The following is a 16,926-nucleotide window of genomic DNA, read 5'->3' as shown; positions in this document are numbered from 1 at the left end:
ACAAACGGAACAAATCAAGGATGTAACCTCATTATTGAGGGGGGAAAAGCACAAGAGATTCAGCAGGCAGGGCCTGCATGGATGGAACGGATATATAAAAAACTGAAATAACAAAACACTGCATGCTAGGGCCTTAATTACTTTTATTTCGAGCTCTATGGATTACTTTTTAACTCTCTTCATTCCGAAATCCATTCCAAAAGCATTATTATAATAGAGATGATAACATCATTTAGGATTAGTCAGGTTTTTCGGGGGAATGGGATTATATAACTGCACTGGCCGCCCTTTCTTTTTGAGCGCCTCATCTTTTGAACGCTCTATATAGGCCCTCATTTCTCCCTGCACCTCCTGGGAAGAAAAAAAATAAAACATTAATAATTTGTGTAGGAGTTCATGTGGAAGATGCCCCGGCCTGATTTTGTGCATGCCAGTGTGAGAAACAACAGTTCTTCTTTCCAGTATGCTTACCCTAGCCAACAAAAATGGTGGTGTCGTGGACTAGTGCTGTCTGGTCAGAGTGGTAATGAGGTTGATGCATTACTGGGGTCGAAGAATAGTTCAAGGCATGCAGTTTCACAAATCCCATATTTTGCCTGTGCTGTGAGTGTTCCGTGTCCCTGTGCCTCAAATCTATGACTGAAACAAACCACAGCAGGTGAAAAGGAGGGAGGGAGACGAGGATTTCTTTCCCCCTGCTATTTCCGTCACCACATCTGGTCACAGAGTCATCAATAATAATAATGCATTTTTGTTTACCGAGATGATAAATATGTAAGACTATAATCCTAATGGATGTGGGCCTTAATGGACCTATAGTGGTGTAAGTCTTCCCTACAGCGTAATACTACATTTGTTCCATTTTACACAGTTTTATCACTTGGTCATGAAAAGTACTACACTGTATACAAAATATATCATATCATATCATATAATTGTTAAATGATGAAATGAGATCAATCGGTCAAAATGAATCGTCCGAGTAAAGATGCGACAGGGCTGTGCGTGTTTTGTGTCCTGTGGGTCTAAAATGAAAATGTAGATCGATGTGAACAAGTTTGTCATTTGCATACAATTACACATTTTTACTAATACAATCAGCAGTATATCCAATGTCATCTCCAAGTGATAAAACGCATCAATGTGTCCATTAATTATTGAGGTCTGTGAAGCACATTGTACGTAATGTACTGTACTGTAACTGTGCTTACCAAAGGAGAAGTACATGTGGTTTGGAGTCGACAGCCTTATGGCGTTCATTGTGTAATGGGCTTTTAACCTACATACCACCCACATGTGCTGGGGGCCTATCCCACTGTATGTAAAAATAGTCACAATGCCAAAGAGGATTAATAAAACAAATGTCAAATGAATAAAATAAAATAAACATATGGTCCTATAGTAACTTACATTACATGTGAGTTAATTTACTCACCACATTTGGTTACCCATTTAAATTAAGAAATTATTTGCTTACTTGACAGCTTTCCTAGATATATAGAACTGGAATCAAACGTATAATATTTGTCTTTGAGATACAGTGGAGTGTCAAGTACAGAATTACTTAAAAATGTACAGTATTCAAGTGAATTACTACATTGCGGTGTCCACCACTGTATCACAATTAGAATATCCCCAAATCCCAGACAACATATCTATATATTTAACCACTTTAATCCTATTGTATTCTTGAGCTATTCAAAAGTAGCACTCTACCAGCTTGTAGATCGGCTCGAAACATTTGGAAAAAATCTTGAAGAATTGTGAAACGTTGGGAATAAATTAGAACATGTGTAACAACACAAATAGTCTCTCACAGGGTCAATATTCTTTTAAGAAGGGGGTTGTGGCCATGTACATTGAAATTTGGGGGTCCTTCACATGAAAATGTTTGAGAACCACTGCTTTATACCATATGTAAATGCTGTACAACATCTGTATCTAATATTTTAGTACAGAGAAATAAGATGCTTTCTCTCAGGAATTATTAAAAATGATTACAACTATAAATATTGACAGACTAACAACTGCCCATATTTTATGTCTTGATTCAATCCTCACCCAAATGACTTCACACCATTACTGTGTTTCTCCCCTGACCAGGAAAACTATTAAGGCCTTAAGGCTACAGACAGTACAGACATAATAATAATAATAATAATACAACTTTATTTGTATAGCACCTTTCATGACATGAAATGCAGCTCAAAGTGCTTTACAGAACAATGGAGAATAAAAGAAAAGCAAGGCAACGACAGTAATGCAATACAGTGAGGACATGAATAACAAAAACTAAAATAAAAACAACTAAAAGATAAATTAAAAGCAATGTTGTAGAAGTGGGTCTTGAGCTGAGCTTTAAAAATGTCTACAGAGGCTGCCTGACGAAGGTACAGAGGGAGCTTGTTCCATGCCGACGGCCCGTAGAAGCAAAAAGCTGCTTCCCCATATTTTTTTGTTGCCATTTTTTTAGGCAAAGCGAGCAGGCCAGCAGTGGAAGACCTTAGCGGGCGGTTTGGGACATATTTAGGCAGGCAGTCATGTAGGTAGGAAGGTGCGAGACCATTGAGAGCTTTATAGACAAGTAAAATAATTTTAAAATCAATCCTAAAAACAACTGGAAGCCAGTGCAGTGATGCCACATAGATGCAGAGGGAACTGTTAATCAATTTGTGTGCTTGAGGCGAGTGACCTGATCTTATGGGATTGCTTGCTAAATAGAAAAGTAAGTACTGAGCTGAGAATCACGCCACAGTGTTGGTATAAACTCAATATTGTCCTGCAGGTTTGGGTAAAGATATTTTGCTCATCTTTTTAAATGTATGTTACTTTGTGGATGTATAATTTATGTTCATTATGCATCTGTTTTTTACATGCCATTAGCCACGCAAGGCATTTACAGCAACTTAAACGTGTCAATTGTGCAACAAAGTATAAATTGCGTGTTACACTTGAGTTTGGGAATGTATGTACACATTATTGTTGAGTAAAGCAGCGCTGTTCCCTCTAATCCGATATGTGAACTGATATTATCCAGTAAGACGTTATAATCCCCTTTCGGTCCTTTGGTAATGCTACAGTAGTTATATCCCTACATTGTATTCTCAATAATCTATAGAACCCAGGGGGAGGGGGGGTCTTTCATGTCAGTGATATTACAGATGGATATACACAGGAAAATCCTTAAGTGTTAATTTAAGAGGGGGGAGGGGGGGGGGGGGGGGTTGAGTAAACAACAGAATGTGTTTGCATTTGTGGGGCTGACTGGAGCCATTAAGGCTGACTGGAGCCAGTACAACTTAATTAGAACGATTTATATAAGCAGTGCCAAACATGATTAAGATGAAAGTAGGGGCTGAAAGTAGTGGCTCATGGGGAGAGAGAGAGGTTGGTGAAAAGGGTACTGCTATACAACTTGGGGATAAGTATAGTGTATTTGAATATGAGGAAAAGGGAGAGTGCGCAGAAAAGGGAGGGGTAAGGAAGAGAGCAACTGCATTGTTACAGTCACATCCATTTGATTCCTGAAATGAGTTATCATCTTAACATGAATATTTCCAGAGGAGGCAGGCAGGCTGTCACCACTAGTCGGAGCAGTGGTGCACACCAAATGGGTTGCCAGTTCTAATTGCTGCTGCTGAATGAAGCAGTTAATTATTAGTGCCAGCCACCACTGAAAAACCTGCCACCGCTACTCCCACAATGTCCCAACAACAAACTAAAAATAGATGGGTCATGGAACTCAGAGCAGCACAGCAGAGGGAGATAAATTTAACATCATGAAGAGAGATGGAGAAATAAGATGTTGCATTTGGCTTTGTTTGTGCAAGTGTGTGGTGCTGGTGCAAATTTTTAGTTTTGTTTGTGTTAGTGTCTGTAGCCTATAAGTGAGCCACTTTAAATCAAAGCTCAAATAATTTTCAAAATCCTTTTGCAAAAGTGTTTCAGCGAAAACTGTTGTGAGCTTGTAGTAGATCTGCTGTTTTTGATGTGAGAGACAATCTGCAACCAGATGTTGCAATCTGAAACTTCAAATTTACCCTGCTCTGTAACCAACAAAAGCGTGTTCTTACATCCTCCATTTCAGCACTCGGTGAGTAATTGCTGAATGTTGATATGAAAGTTTTCTTTCACATTCTGCACTGCAGCACATGTGATGCTGCTGCAGTGAGCTTGTATACAGTAGATACATATTTGGCTAAAGTAACGTATAGAACGGTTAGAACCGTGACAAATGGTCCAAATTATGGAACCGATTTTCACCAGAAAACCGGCCATGGCTGATAAAGCCTAGTTTCGCCACTGACTGAATTATACCATGAACCATAGACATATATAGGCCTACAGGCATATTGATGGAAATAACAAGCATGCACGTTAGCTATAACAATCAGAACCATAAAATTGTATGTATGTATGAGTTATATTATAACAAATTATTATTATTATTATATATAAGAACTAATACCTGTACCTAATAATTTATACTGTAACTAGCAGCAATTTGCAACACTAGTGGTGGGTTTTTATGAAACAAATGCTTTGCAGATTGAAAGAGCATAGTTCAATGTCAATGGAGGGTATTGCAACTCTAGACTGTATTGCAGACCAAAATGAAAACACAAAGCTGTTACTTTTGAAATTAATTAATTGCAATATTTTCATCTGATTTAAACTTGATCAAACAAAACAATAATTCAATTCAATTGAATCATTAGGTTTCAAAATACAAATTAAATGTTCAAACATGATGGTCCTTTAAATGTCTCCAATGAATAAAGTTCACAAAAAGTAATCCAAAAGTAATCAAACCAATATTTGTAGATCTTCTATTTTCCAAAAATCAAGTAGTCCAATGTCAGAAAATAAAAAAGCAATGCATTGCTCAAAAAGGGGAAAAAGTATATTTCAACCAACCTTAAAGTCAGGAGGCCAGAGGGTTCCCCTTTGTCCAAAAGGCATTTTGGGCGGAAAACCCTTTTGGTGTTTTAAGCATTAGGTTATACTTTAGCTAAGTAGCAGATCTACAAGGTCATAGCACGGTTAGACAGGCTGAGGAATATATCCCACCCTTTTCACATTGGCCTGTTATAGCGCCACCAACAGGTGGATCTTTTAGCAAAACACATTTTTGGAACAAAATGCCTCAAATCATCCAATTATCATCCAAGGCTAAGAAGAAATGGCATCCTTTTCACATTGGCTTATCATAGGACCACCAGGAGGCTACAACCTGACCTGTCCTGGTGGAGACATGGGGCACTTTTTCTAGTTCCGATTCTGGTTTAGTATTGTCTTAAAAGAGTCACCGCCACCAAACCCTCCTTTTGATGCCTAAAATGTAACTCCCAGTCGCCTCACTTCCTGGTACCTCCTGGAACTATTGCTAACATGTTCTTTTCCCCACAGCTCCCCCTACAGTATGAACAAACCTTGTCAACAGAAAATGAATGACCATCAACTACACAAAACAATGTTTTTGTCCGTACACTACATTTCGTGGTTAAATATTCAACCATATTTTAACCAATATATTCCCTTATTATCACCCAGTAGGTTATGTTTCAATGTCATTCAATACTTCTACTAGGACAGGAGAATGTAGTTAATTTCAGTGAAGAGAGACTGGCTCACGAGGCTAGGTAGGTAATTAGGTTTCATCCTAAAGTGGACTGTGTTGATGGGAGTGCAGCTCTCCTCTAGCATGACACCCTGCAGGGCACAAGTGGTCACTGAATAGCTCACCCCATTGTTTAGGTTCAAGAAGTCTTTCATTCACCCATCAAATCAAATCATCTCAAATGTATTTATAAAGCACATTTAAAAACAACTCCCTCGTTGACCAAAGTGCTGTACAGAACAAGGGGTAAAGATAAAGTGCCAATCGGCACAGGTCTCCACCAGGATTCTTCCTCAGCCTAGTGGGAATATGCATGCACTGTTTCATTGCAATCGGACGCTGCGTTGAGGAGTTGTGGCCATTTGCTACTCCTGAAAACTGTAGGAGCCAATCGTGGCCAATCAGGATGGAATATGAGAAATCAAACAAACCTGTCTTGATCACATGACTATGGAGATGATGTGTACCGATTTGCGTGAAATTTGGATAAAATCTGAAGGAGTAATAATAGAAAATGTGTTTTACATATGTCGGCCTCCTGGTGGTGCTATAAAGAGCAGATGTGAAAAATTCCAGACAAAGGTTTTTCCTTGGCCTCTAGGGAGTTGGCATACAAAGTTATCCACAGATCCGTGCAGTTAGAGGTAAAAACACTTTTTGGCCAGTTATAGCGCCACCTTGAGGCTGAGTTGAAATTGTTCATGTGGCATTTTGTCCTCGGCCTAGTGGGAATGTGGGTGCACAATTTCACGGAAATCATGTGTTCAATGTGTTCATGATTTGCAGCATTTTGTTTGAAACGGAGCACTCCTGTGAACTTTGGAAGCCAATCTTAACCAATCAGGATGGAGTGTGAGAAATCTGAAAGACCGGTTTCGTTGAATGGCTGTAGAGAGACTGTGTACCAATTTGCGTGATGTTTGGACAAAATCTGTAGGTGTACTGTGCAAAAACTTGTTTTGCACAAAGCGGCCTCCTGGTGGCGCTATAACAGGCCGTTCTGGAAAGTTTGGGGCAGAGGTTCATCGTTGGCATCCAGGGAGTGTGTGTGCAAAATGTGGCATCGACGGGGTTAACGGTGGCCGAGATTAGCTGCTAACGGACGGACGGACGGACGGACGGACACACGGACGGACGGACGGAGTGCAAAACATACTCTCCCCACATGCCTTCGGCCTGGTGGAGACAATAACCATAAACAAGACAAGACCTACAATGCAGAGGTACAAAAAAAATCAAACAATCAGCAATAAAACACATATAAACCATTGTAAAAATATAAATAAATATGTTTTGCAAAAGTCGGTCTCATGGTGGCGCTATAACTATTAGCTGGCAACGGACGGACACAGCCTTCGGCCTTGTGGAGACAAAAAAAAATCAAAATGAACCAGGGGGACAGGGGGATTCAAATGTTAGTGAATTATAGAGGGGTTTAAGCAAATTAAGCCTGTATGATTCAATGGAGGGCCCAGATATGATAGGGAGGGGAGGGCTGTGACAGCCAGCGGTCAGCCGGTCACTGCTGGAACTGCTATAGAGGGCTGTGACAGCCAGAGGTCAGCCGGTCACTGTTGGAACTGCTAGTAGCCCCAATTCAGCTGACATGACCTGGCTGGAAGGAGAGAGATTATATAAGGTCAGCTTTATGACACATCGATTCTGACACTATTAATTATGTTTTTTTAATTGCCGTGTAGATAATAGCGCTTTCACCCACTTGGACCACTTGAGTAGAGTAAATCATCGCGGAGTAATGAGTATTGGCAGAACAACAGACTCCCACAACACCTCATTGTGAATTCATAGTCACGTGCTTACTTGGTTTTGTTGTTTGTCTCCAGTGCTCAAATATTTTACTGCAATATAGAAATACTTTGTTACAAGTAAAAGTCTGGAATTCAAAATGTACGTAAGTAAAAGTACAAAAGTATTAGCATCGAAATGTACGGTACTTTAAGTACCAAAAGTAGAAAGTATATAGGTCTTTAAAGTAACTAACGTTTTCAAATAAATGAAGTAAAAGCACAATATTTGGATCTGAGATGTAGTGGAGTAGAACTTGGAAATTGGAAATACTCAGGTAAAGTATACAAATACCTCATACAGTAAGTACAGACAGTACTTAAGTAAACTCCCTGTGCTCAGAGCTTTGTCTTCTCTTCCACTCACACGCACACACGCAGCCTCGTGAGCCTGCTCAAACATAACTTATGATTTGTTTGATTCTTTTCTTCTTTTTCAGAGAAGGCATTCCCTGTTGTAAACTCTAAGTACTGGACCCTCGTCTGGTTTGACAGACAGGTAGTGTGTGCAGGCTGGGTGGTGTGTGATAATCCGGTTGAAGTATTCCTTCGTTAACCCATTGATGCCTGAGGCCGAATCTGGGAACGCCTTCTAGGGCCTGACCTAAGGTTTCTGAAAACCTTCAAATTCTGATGATTTTCTTTTAAATAGTTATGTTGCTACATGTATAGCAATAGCTGATGAGACACAGAGAGCGCGCCGGCATCAAGGGTAGAACAACGTATACGTTGCACCAGGCGTCAATGGGTTAAGGCGACTGCGGCGGCGGGCCCGGGAGAACAATAACGTGACACGAGACAGTATCACGCAAAAGGTTCACAAAGTTTAAGGAACATATATAGTGCTGGATCCTAATGACGTGTCAACAAGATTATGAGACATAATAACGTGCCTACTGCAGCAAGGCTGACCTTGCTGTCTGAGATGTCTCTCATAGCCTAACTAAAGTATGCTACAGTTCAGGCAGTAGGCCTACACAATACATATAAGTACACTGTGTCTCACGTTCAAGTACACAGACATGGGCGATCATGATTGTAACATTCCCTACAGGAGTTTCGAGGGATGCAGACGAGATATTCTCAACATCCGATGGGACAAACTTTGAACTTCTTGTGAAGATTAGGAACAGGGTGAGATATTTTGCCAGAAGTTTTAAGGAGCGCAATGAGTATGACAGATGTGATCAACAGGAAGGTAAGGGACTGTACATGAGACATGATAAAAAAGAAGATACTTCACCTCAATATACAGGCAACAGAACAGTATATACTTAAAAATGTACTCAAAAGACAGGATGTTCATCATAAATCGAAACACGATTTAGCATACCGGTATAGTAGGTCTACGTTAACAACTTGTCTATTGTTTAGTCCTTCTATATCTGTGTGAATGACCTACAGCTGTGTTTCTCGATGGGGACTACCACACCATTGCTCCGATCCGCATCAAACTTACCACAAACACTGTTCGGGGGTCTGCCATGACAATAGCCGCACCATGTAGCCCCAAAGGGCCATGGCCCAACCATTGCTCCAATCCGCACTAAACTTGGCACAAACACTGTTCAGGGGACTGACATGAGAATAGTCTAGAATAGAGATGACCTAAAACTGCATGAAAGTGAAAGTGAGGTGCGGTTTGTGATGGCCATTCCGTGTCGAGTGCATGGATGTATGTTTGAATGGACTTTTGTACAAGTAGAAGAATGTCTAGGACAGCTAATGTATACTCTGCACGTCTGCAGTACGCCGGTGTCGCCAAAAAGAACACATCTACAAGCTATCTATGTGACAAGATGCAACAACTTGTGTTGGCTTATATGGGAACAATCGATCTCGACAGCAAATGCACTGTGTTTGAAGTGTTATTGTTGATTTTGTGTTTCTGATTTAAGAATACGACCAACAGTTCACAGACAATCCCTTCACACCCGTGTGAAGGGCTCGGATCAATTATTGACCATACCAACCTTGAAACATACCTTAGTTACGTCACCAAGAATGGTGGTCTTTTATTGGCCAAGGGTTTCCACCGACATAACGACAGCTCCTATAAACAGCCTGTTTATAGGCCTGTTTTAGGGGTGCTAGCCCCTCCTATAAACAGCCTGTTTATAGGAGGGGCTAGCACCCCTAAAAAAAAAGGTCATACCCAGGATGGATTATTTTTCTCCAATGTTTCTGTCCATGTTGGAACAAAATGTATCCAGCAATGAATGCATAATGAATACTTTTACTTTTGGTACTTTAAGTACAATTTTGATACCAATACCTTTGCAGTTTTACTCAAGTACATTATGAATTCCGATACCTTTAAGTAAGTAAAACATGCAAGTAGCCTACTTTTTCCAAACCTCATGAAATCAGTAAACATTTCTCTGCACTAGAAATGTGATCAAGAACTATTTTTCTATTCCATTCTTAATTGGCTACGATAGCTTCCAAAGTTAAAAACAAATTTGTGCCCGATTCCCACAAAATGTCATAATCATAAACAGTAAACAGCATCACATTGCTGTGAACTGCCACGATACATTTTAAATCGGCCTCATGGTGGCACTATAACAGTTTTGCAAGTTGCAACACTGCTCTGGGTAGGCAACCTGGCCTGGCAGGGATCTGGTTCTGAGGAGAACACATTTCTAGTTTCAATGGTAATGGAAGGGGTCTTCTCCAGGATGACAATGTCTCCACCTGCAGGACACACACGTAGCCTACACCCTGGGCCAGAACAGGGCCTCGGATCACTCCCTTCACAGAAATGTATGTCAGTGCCAAATGTATGTCAGTGCCACAACCAGAGCTGAGAGCCAACCTATACCAACCTTTGACATGCTCTCGCATACCACACGTTGAATGTGCACACACTCTACGCAACTGTCTATTTGGAAACCATAGGAAACCAACACAATGTAGAATTGATATGCCTGAAGAGCTAAACAGCTCTCAAAGGATTTACAAAACTCAAATCATTTGCAATGGGATTACCCTTATATGGCTTATGGAATAATGAAAAACACACTAATGTAAAGGACCATCTCACCTTATTGTAAAGGGCAAAATGTCTTCAACAAGCATGCAGTATAAAACGTCTTGTAAATTCAGAAATTGGTTAGGCTCTGTAACAGTCTGCACAATTTTATAGAGGTGCCCACCTGGCCTCTGGACCCCTGGACCATTCTTAATTGGCTACGATAGCTTCCAAAGTTAAAAACAAATTTGTGCCCGATTCCCACAAAATGTCATAATCATAATCATAATCATAATCATAATCATAATCATCAGCTTGCATCATTGACTTTTGGACTTTGACCCACTTGGACCACTTATATAAAGTAAATTATTGCTGAGTACTGACAGTGACAGAACAGCCCTGAAGACTCCACAAAACTTGCAACTTAAAATCGGGTACAGGTAATATTGAATTATATTTTTTACTCTTTCACTTGCCATCAGACTACAAAACCTTATTATATTGTATTGCTGTCTGTGTAATGCATTGTCTGTATGTGTAAAAGAAAAAAACACTGAATATAGTAGATAAGTAGTATAGCTACTGTGTACATATAGCCTACTGTAGGCCTACAGACCTATACTGTATACTTTTATTTCTTTCCACAGAGATGTATAATTTCCTTCTGCTGATGATCCCTTTGGCATTGGGTAGCCATGTGTCTTCTGAAGTGGTTGCACAGTCTCCCTCAGGTGATACTGTATATTCAACTCTATTCTCAAAGCTACAATGTATTCTTCTACTGCCTACGCTGAGCCCCCCCCCCCCCCCCCCACACACACACACACACACACACACACACACACACACACACACACACACACACACACACACACACACACACACACACACACACACACACACACACACACACACACACACACACACACACACACACACACACACACACACACACACATGCATTATGATGATGAATTTATTCCTACTTTTTCAGAGGAGGAATTCCCTACAGTAGTTACCAGGGATGCAGAGATATACTCAAAATCCAACGAGACGAACTTTGAACAACTGTCGATGTTGAACAACAGGGTGACATTGGTTGCCAGGAGCTGTAAGGAGCTCAGGGACAGATATGAGCAACATGAAGGTAAGGGACTGTACATGAGCTTACTGACATGATTTAAAAAAAAAAAAGATTTATACTTCACCCCCCACACACACACACTCTTACAATCTCACAAGCATTACAAACATAAACAATCATAACATAAACTAACCTGCCTAAAATATACTATAATCACTTGTCAATTGTTTAGTCCTTCTATAGCTGTGTGAATCATCTACTGTAGAGAATAAAATCTGTATTTCATTTCTGGTGGTGAAGCTACCCTCTTTTGCTAACGTTTGTTTCACTGAATTGGTCTTTAACTACCTTAAAAAAATCATATTCTTGACATCCATATAACCTTTTAAAAAGAGAGAAAGTAGACAAGACAGTTTGTGACCTTCTTGTGATTTTCTCTTTTTCAGATGGTCTATATTACTTGACCACTACTCATGGCACAACGTACCAGACCTTCTGTGACATGACGACTGCAGGTGGTGGCTGGACACTGGTAGCCAGTGTTCACGAGAACAACATGCACGGTAAATGTACGGTGGGTGACCGCTGGTCCTCACAGCAGGGCAACAACCCCAACGTACCAGATGGAGATGGCAACTGGGCCAACAGAAACACTTTTGGAACAGTAGAGGGAGCCACCTCTGATGATTTCAAGGTATATTCAAGAATAAACACTATACAGTAGTAGGCATGCTACTGTAGTCACTAGTAGCATATGTGGTTCCCAAACGTTTTAAACCCGTTACCCAGAAGGAAAATTAAATATTAGATGTTTGCCCGGGACCCAAACTAGTGAAAATAGACTATCTACAAGCTTGTAGATCGGCTATTTTCTCCACTTCTTAAAAATGTTTTGTTTACATTTTCAACTTTTTCAACTTTCTTTGATTTTTCTTATTCATGAAATTACTTTGGAAAAAATAAGTTCCTTTGTTTTTTGGATTGGATTTTTGAGATTATAATAAAATAAAAATGGTAGGAAACAAGAAAATGTGTTCGCCACCCACAAAAGTGTTTGTGAACCAGTGCACTACGGTAACTTAAATTTTGATATCTTTCTCCATCCAGAATCCCGGCTACTATGACATAGTGGCAGAGGACATGTCTGTATGGCATGTCCCCAACAACTCTCCACTAGAACACTGGAACCTGGCCTCCATCCTCCGCTACCACACAGAGAGACGCTTCTTCACTCTGTATGGTGGGAACCTCCATCAGCTCTTTAAGGTCAAACACTGAATGAATGAATAAATAATTAAATGAGCAGCCTGGCCACTAAATAATAAATGCATCATTTAAGATTTACTATATAATTCTAGTGTATTTTTGCATGTGTCCCACAGAATTACCCTGTGAGATACAATGTAGGGTCATGCAGCGACAAAGGGCCTTCTATTCCAATTCTATATGACTTTGGAGACAAAGAGACAACTAAATCCTTGTATGGACCAAACCCAAGAAGTAAGGAGCAAGAGAATAGAATGAAGAAATGTCTTTGGAACATTTAACATGGATAATCTTCTTTTCCTTTGGGCTTTTCCCTTCAGGGGTCACCACAGCGAATCAACTGCATGACTGCATCTCCATCTCACCCTGTCCTCTGCCTCCTCTTCTCTCACACCAACTACTGTAACTTCATGTCCTCTTTCACTACACCCATAAATCTTCTCTTTGGTCTTCCTCCTGCCTGGCAGTTCCAACCTCAACATTCTTCTACCGATATACTCCCCATCCCCCCTCTGTACGTGTCCAAACCATCTCAGTCTGGCCTCTCTAGCTTTATCTCCAAAACATCCGACATAATACTGCCCCTCTGATCCTGATCCTTCACGTCTACTCCCTGTAACCTCAGTATTCCACATGGGTTCAAAATCTGTTTACTGTTGTCATGACATGTGATACAAGTTTAGATGACTGTAGATAAATATTATGAAATATGAATACATACTTTATCTTTACAGTGGAGTTTGAACCAGGCTTCATCACATTTAGAGCAATAAATCATGAAAGGGCAGCCATGGCTATCTGCTCTGGGATGAAGCCTACTGGATGCAATACTGAACATGTAAGTCCTGATTATTAAAAATGTGTGGTAGTTAAATAAATAAGCACTGTACAGGTGGTGTATGTGTATGTGTATGTGTGTGTGTGTGTGTGTGTGTGTGTGTGTGTGTGTGTGTGTGTGTGTGTGTGTGTGTGTGTGTGTGTGTGTGTGTGTGTGTGTGTGTGTGTGTGTGTGTGTGTGTGTATGTGTGTGTGTGTGTGTCTTCTACAACAATTGTAGCCTTATCTCCTGCCGTATCCGAATGTCCAACGTAAATAGAAAATCAGGCACCCAATCAGTGTGGTGACTTCACTGGGTTGGATGGTGTTGCTGAGATAATGATTTAGTGTGTTTTATAATGCGTTTGTTTGCAGTATTGTATTGGAGGAGGTGGATACTTCGCTGAGGCCAATCCCGAACAGTGTGGTGACTTCCCTAGTTTTGATTGGAGACACAATACAGCGTGGAAAGCTTCTAAGGAGGTGTCTGAGGCTGCTGTCCTTCTCTTCTATCGCTAAGTTCCATAATGTTGTATGAACACCGATAGATAATACAATAATAATAAAAGTGCAGATATATCGCTTTTCTAAGTACCCAATTTGCTTTACCTAAAGAAGAGGAAGGAACCAACTTTATTAAGGCAAAAAGCGATCTCATCCATCTATGCTATTGTTTATTTATAATAAAGTATGGTTTATAATCAATTATAAATGGTCTGATTCAATTCACCTTATTCCTGGCCACACCAGGGTATGGTCCGGCTACTTAAACGATGTAAACTTGTAAAGTGGTAAAACTTAGAATAGTTGCTCCATCTGTGTGTGTGTGTGTGTGTGTGTGTGTGTGTGTGTGTGTGTGTGTGTGTGTGTGTGTGTGTGTGTGTGTGAAAGAGAGCGCCTACAGACATTCTTTGCCACCACCATGCCAGTCATGAACCAATACAGCCACCCTGTCACAACTCACACCGAACCTCAGCAGCCACAACACACATAACATACTATCATAGTATGATAATCATACTGTTAGTATCATAACATACTATCAGTGTTCAATTGAAAATTATCATTTGTCTGCTGTTATAAAGCCCAAAACTTCTAGCTCGATAGAACCACAAGGAAATGGCAAATTGACTCAGGATTATTGAAGTGATCAAGAGCCACATAGCCTACATACTGTACTGTTCCCCATTACAACTGACAACCTTCAATTAATGGTGGATACAACACAACATACAAACTGTATAGATTCACATCAGCATTCAATTCGAGAGCCAGAAACAGTTGCTGAACGTTTCATTGCCACCCAGTCATTGGGTCCCAAAATGACAGTAATAGTACAACAACTTGAATCACACTAAAATGCACACAACATACAACACAAGCAGCAGCGAAGAAGCTAAATAGAAAGTTCCTACCTTGAGCCGTTTTCTACTTGACTTCAGTTGTGTAAGTGATCAAACTCTGGAACCCATGGATAGAGAGATAGAGCCTCCGGCTCTCTCTCGAGTTCATGAGGAGCCCTCAAGCAGCGTCTCCAGTCATCTCCATCCTCCACACATCTGACTAGCTGGCCAGTGCTTTCCTCCCAGTATCAATGGCACTGACCAGGCCCATTCTCTTGGCTGCCATCTTCTCACTCAGCCTTGGATGTTTAGTACTGCACATATGTAGCATTCAGTGGTCAGGGACTTAGGGCAGGCATTCACAGCATATCACAGGAGATTGGACTCAGGGCTGAGAAGAAGCTGAGCTTGGTTGGGAGTATGGGGTCATCACTCATCACCATGGCTTGTGTTCTGTACCTGTGGAGCAGGTTGAGAGAGACATGCACCATAAGCTTTGAGTATAAGTAAGTAAGGTAGAAAGAAAGAAAGTGAGCCAGCCAAGACCCACATACTGTACACTGTACCCTCTCACAACTCACTACCAACAGCGGACAAACAAAACACAGCCTTAATTAGCTCATAACATGTCTACGGTCGATGTTCACGAAACAAACACTTTGCAGATAGAAAGAGGATAATTCAAGCTTGTCCTACAGGCTACGACAGCTGCATGTTGGTGAGTTCAACGTTGTTTAATACAAGCAGATCAGAAATGTCTATTTGGATCAATGGGCTGTCAATGAAGATTATTGCAACTCTAGATTCATCTATTATAAAAAAATAAAAATAAAACTAGTGTTGGAAATTGCGGCTAGGTTTAGGCATAGTTGCAAAAACGAGAACTGTCACAGCGACTACTGGCCAATCACATCAGGGCTTTCCTAGAACTGTGGTGCATGGGAGCGATTGGTGCAGGCAATGAGGAGCTACGGCTCTGACACACACACAGACAGACAGACAGACATTTGCTGAATTATAGTATGATTATAGTATGATGATGATTATGATGATAGTATGATTATAGTATGATGATGACATATGCTATGCATGGTATTTTCCAAACCAATCCAACTTGGATTAACTTGTGATAAACCAGACAGACGACATGCGGTAGTGCTTCCCAAAGGCTATTACTGTTTAGATAATGGCGTTTTGATCTAGTTTTGACCCACTTAATTGCACCACTTATCAGACTCCAGCGACACTTCTTTGTAACTTCTGTAGCAGGGCTACATTATTAAATGACTACACCGTCCTCACAAATGCTCCTACAAACACATTAACCATAAATCTGTGCTGGACAATGTAACTGGACAAGGAAAAGTTCCTCAATTTGGTACGGGTTCAGAATGAAGGCTGATGTAACAAGTGTCATGTTAATTTTATTCAACCTGTAGAAAAATATATTCAGGTTAAAGAAGGGAAGAGGGGTTATTATATCTGGGAAATCATGATCCTAAAAGTGGGACTAATCCCAATGGCAGCTGATATAGGAAAATATAACAATATACAATATAAATACACAAAACCAATATAACAATATACAATATAAATACACAAAACCAAAAGCAAATAAAGTAAATAAAGTAATTAAAGTAATCATATAGCAAACAAAATCCAAACCATGCAATATTATAATGAATGCAGAGAAGAGAAGGGAGAGAAAGCTCCCTTGACTCAAATACACCAGAGTAAGGCCAAGTGTGGACAAGGACGGATGCATGCACACCACACAGACGAACAGTATGGTGAGACGTAGGTGGACCCTAGGTAGGAGGAAAACAGCTGTTGCCAAACAGACAGGTGCAGCCGTTTTCTGTTGTCTGGGCGTGTCTTTTTCCGGGTTTTTAGACAGCTGCATGGATGGAAATTAAGCTCCACCCATGCGGCTGACTGCCGCGGGGGCCAACGTTTCCGGGAATCTGGCCGTCGTGGCATTCAACCGCGTGGGTGGAGCTTCTTTTCCATCCACC

At 40.6% G+C, this 16,926-nt stretch overlaps 1 protein-coding gene across 1 annotated transcript; it reads left to right on the top strand.

Annotated features, from left to right (window-relative positions):
- Positions 1 to 8,457: 8,457 nt before the first annotated feature.
- On the top strand, positions 8,458 to 14,087 carry LOC310858360 (intelectin-like; the record flags this gene model as incomplete). Its single annotated transcript, XM_083764469.1, has 7 exons — positions 8,458 to 8,623; positions 11,397 to 11,549; positions 11,933 to 12,180; positions 12,594 to 12,752; positions 12,869 to 12,986; positions 13,487 to 13,590; positions 13,944 to 14,087. The coding sequence occupies 7 exons, from the start codon at positions 8,458 to 8,460 to the stop codon at positions 14,085 to 14,087; spliced, it is 1,092 nt and encodes a 363-aa protein (XP_083620595.1).
- Between the last annotated feature and the right edge of the window lie 2,839 nt (positions 14,088 to 16,926).

This window comes from Protomyctophum parallelum, assembly GCF_964188405.1.
Source record: "Protomyctophum parallelum genome assembly, chromosome: 5".
In the NCBI taxonomy this organism is placed as follows: Eukaryota; Metazoa; Chordata; class Actinopteri; order Myctophiformes; family Myctophidae; genus Protomyctophum; species Protomyctophum parallelum.
Note: the sequence above shows the minus strand (reverse complement) of the source record. Positions and strands in the feature narration are given on the sequence as shown.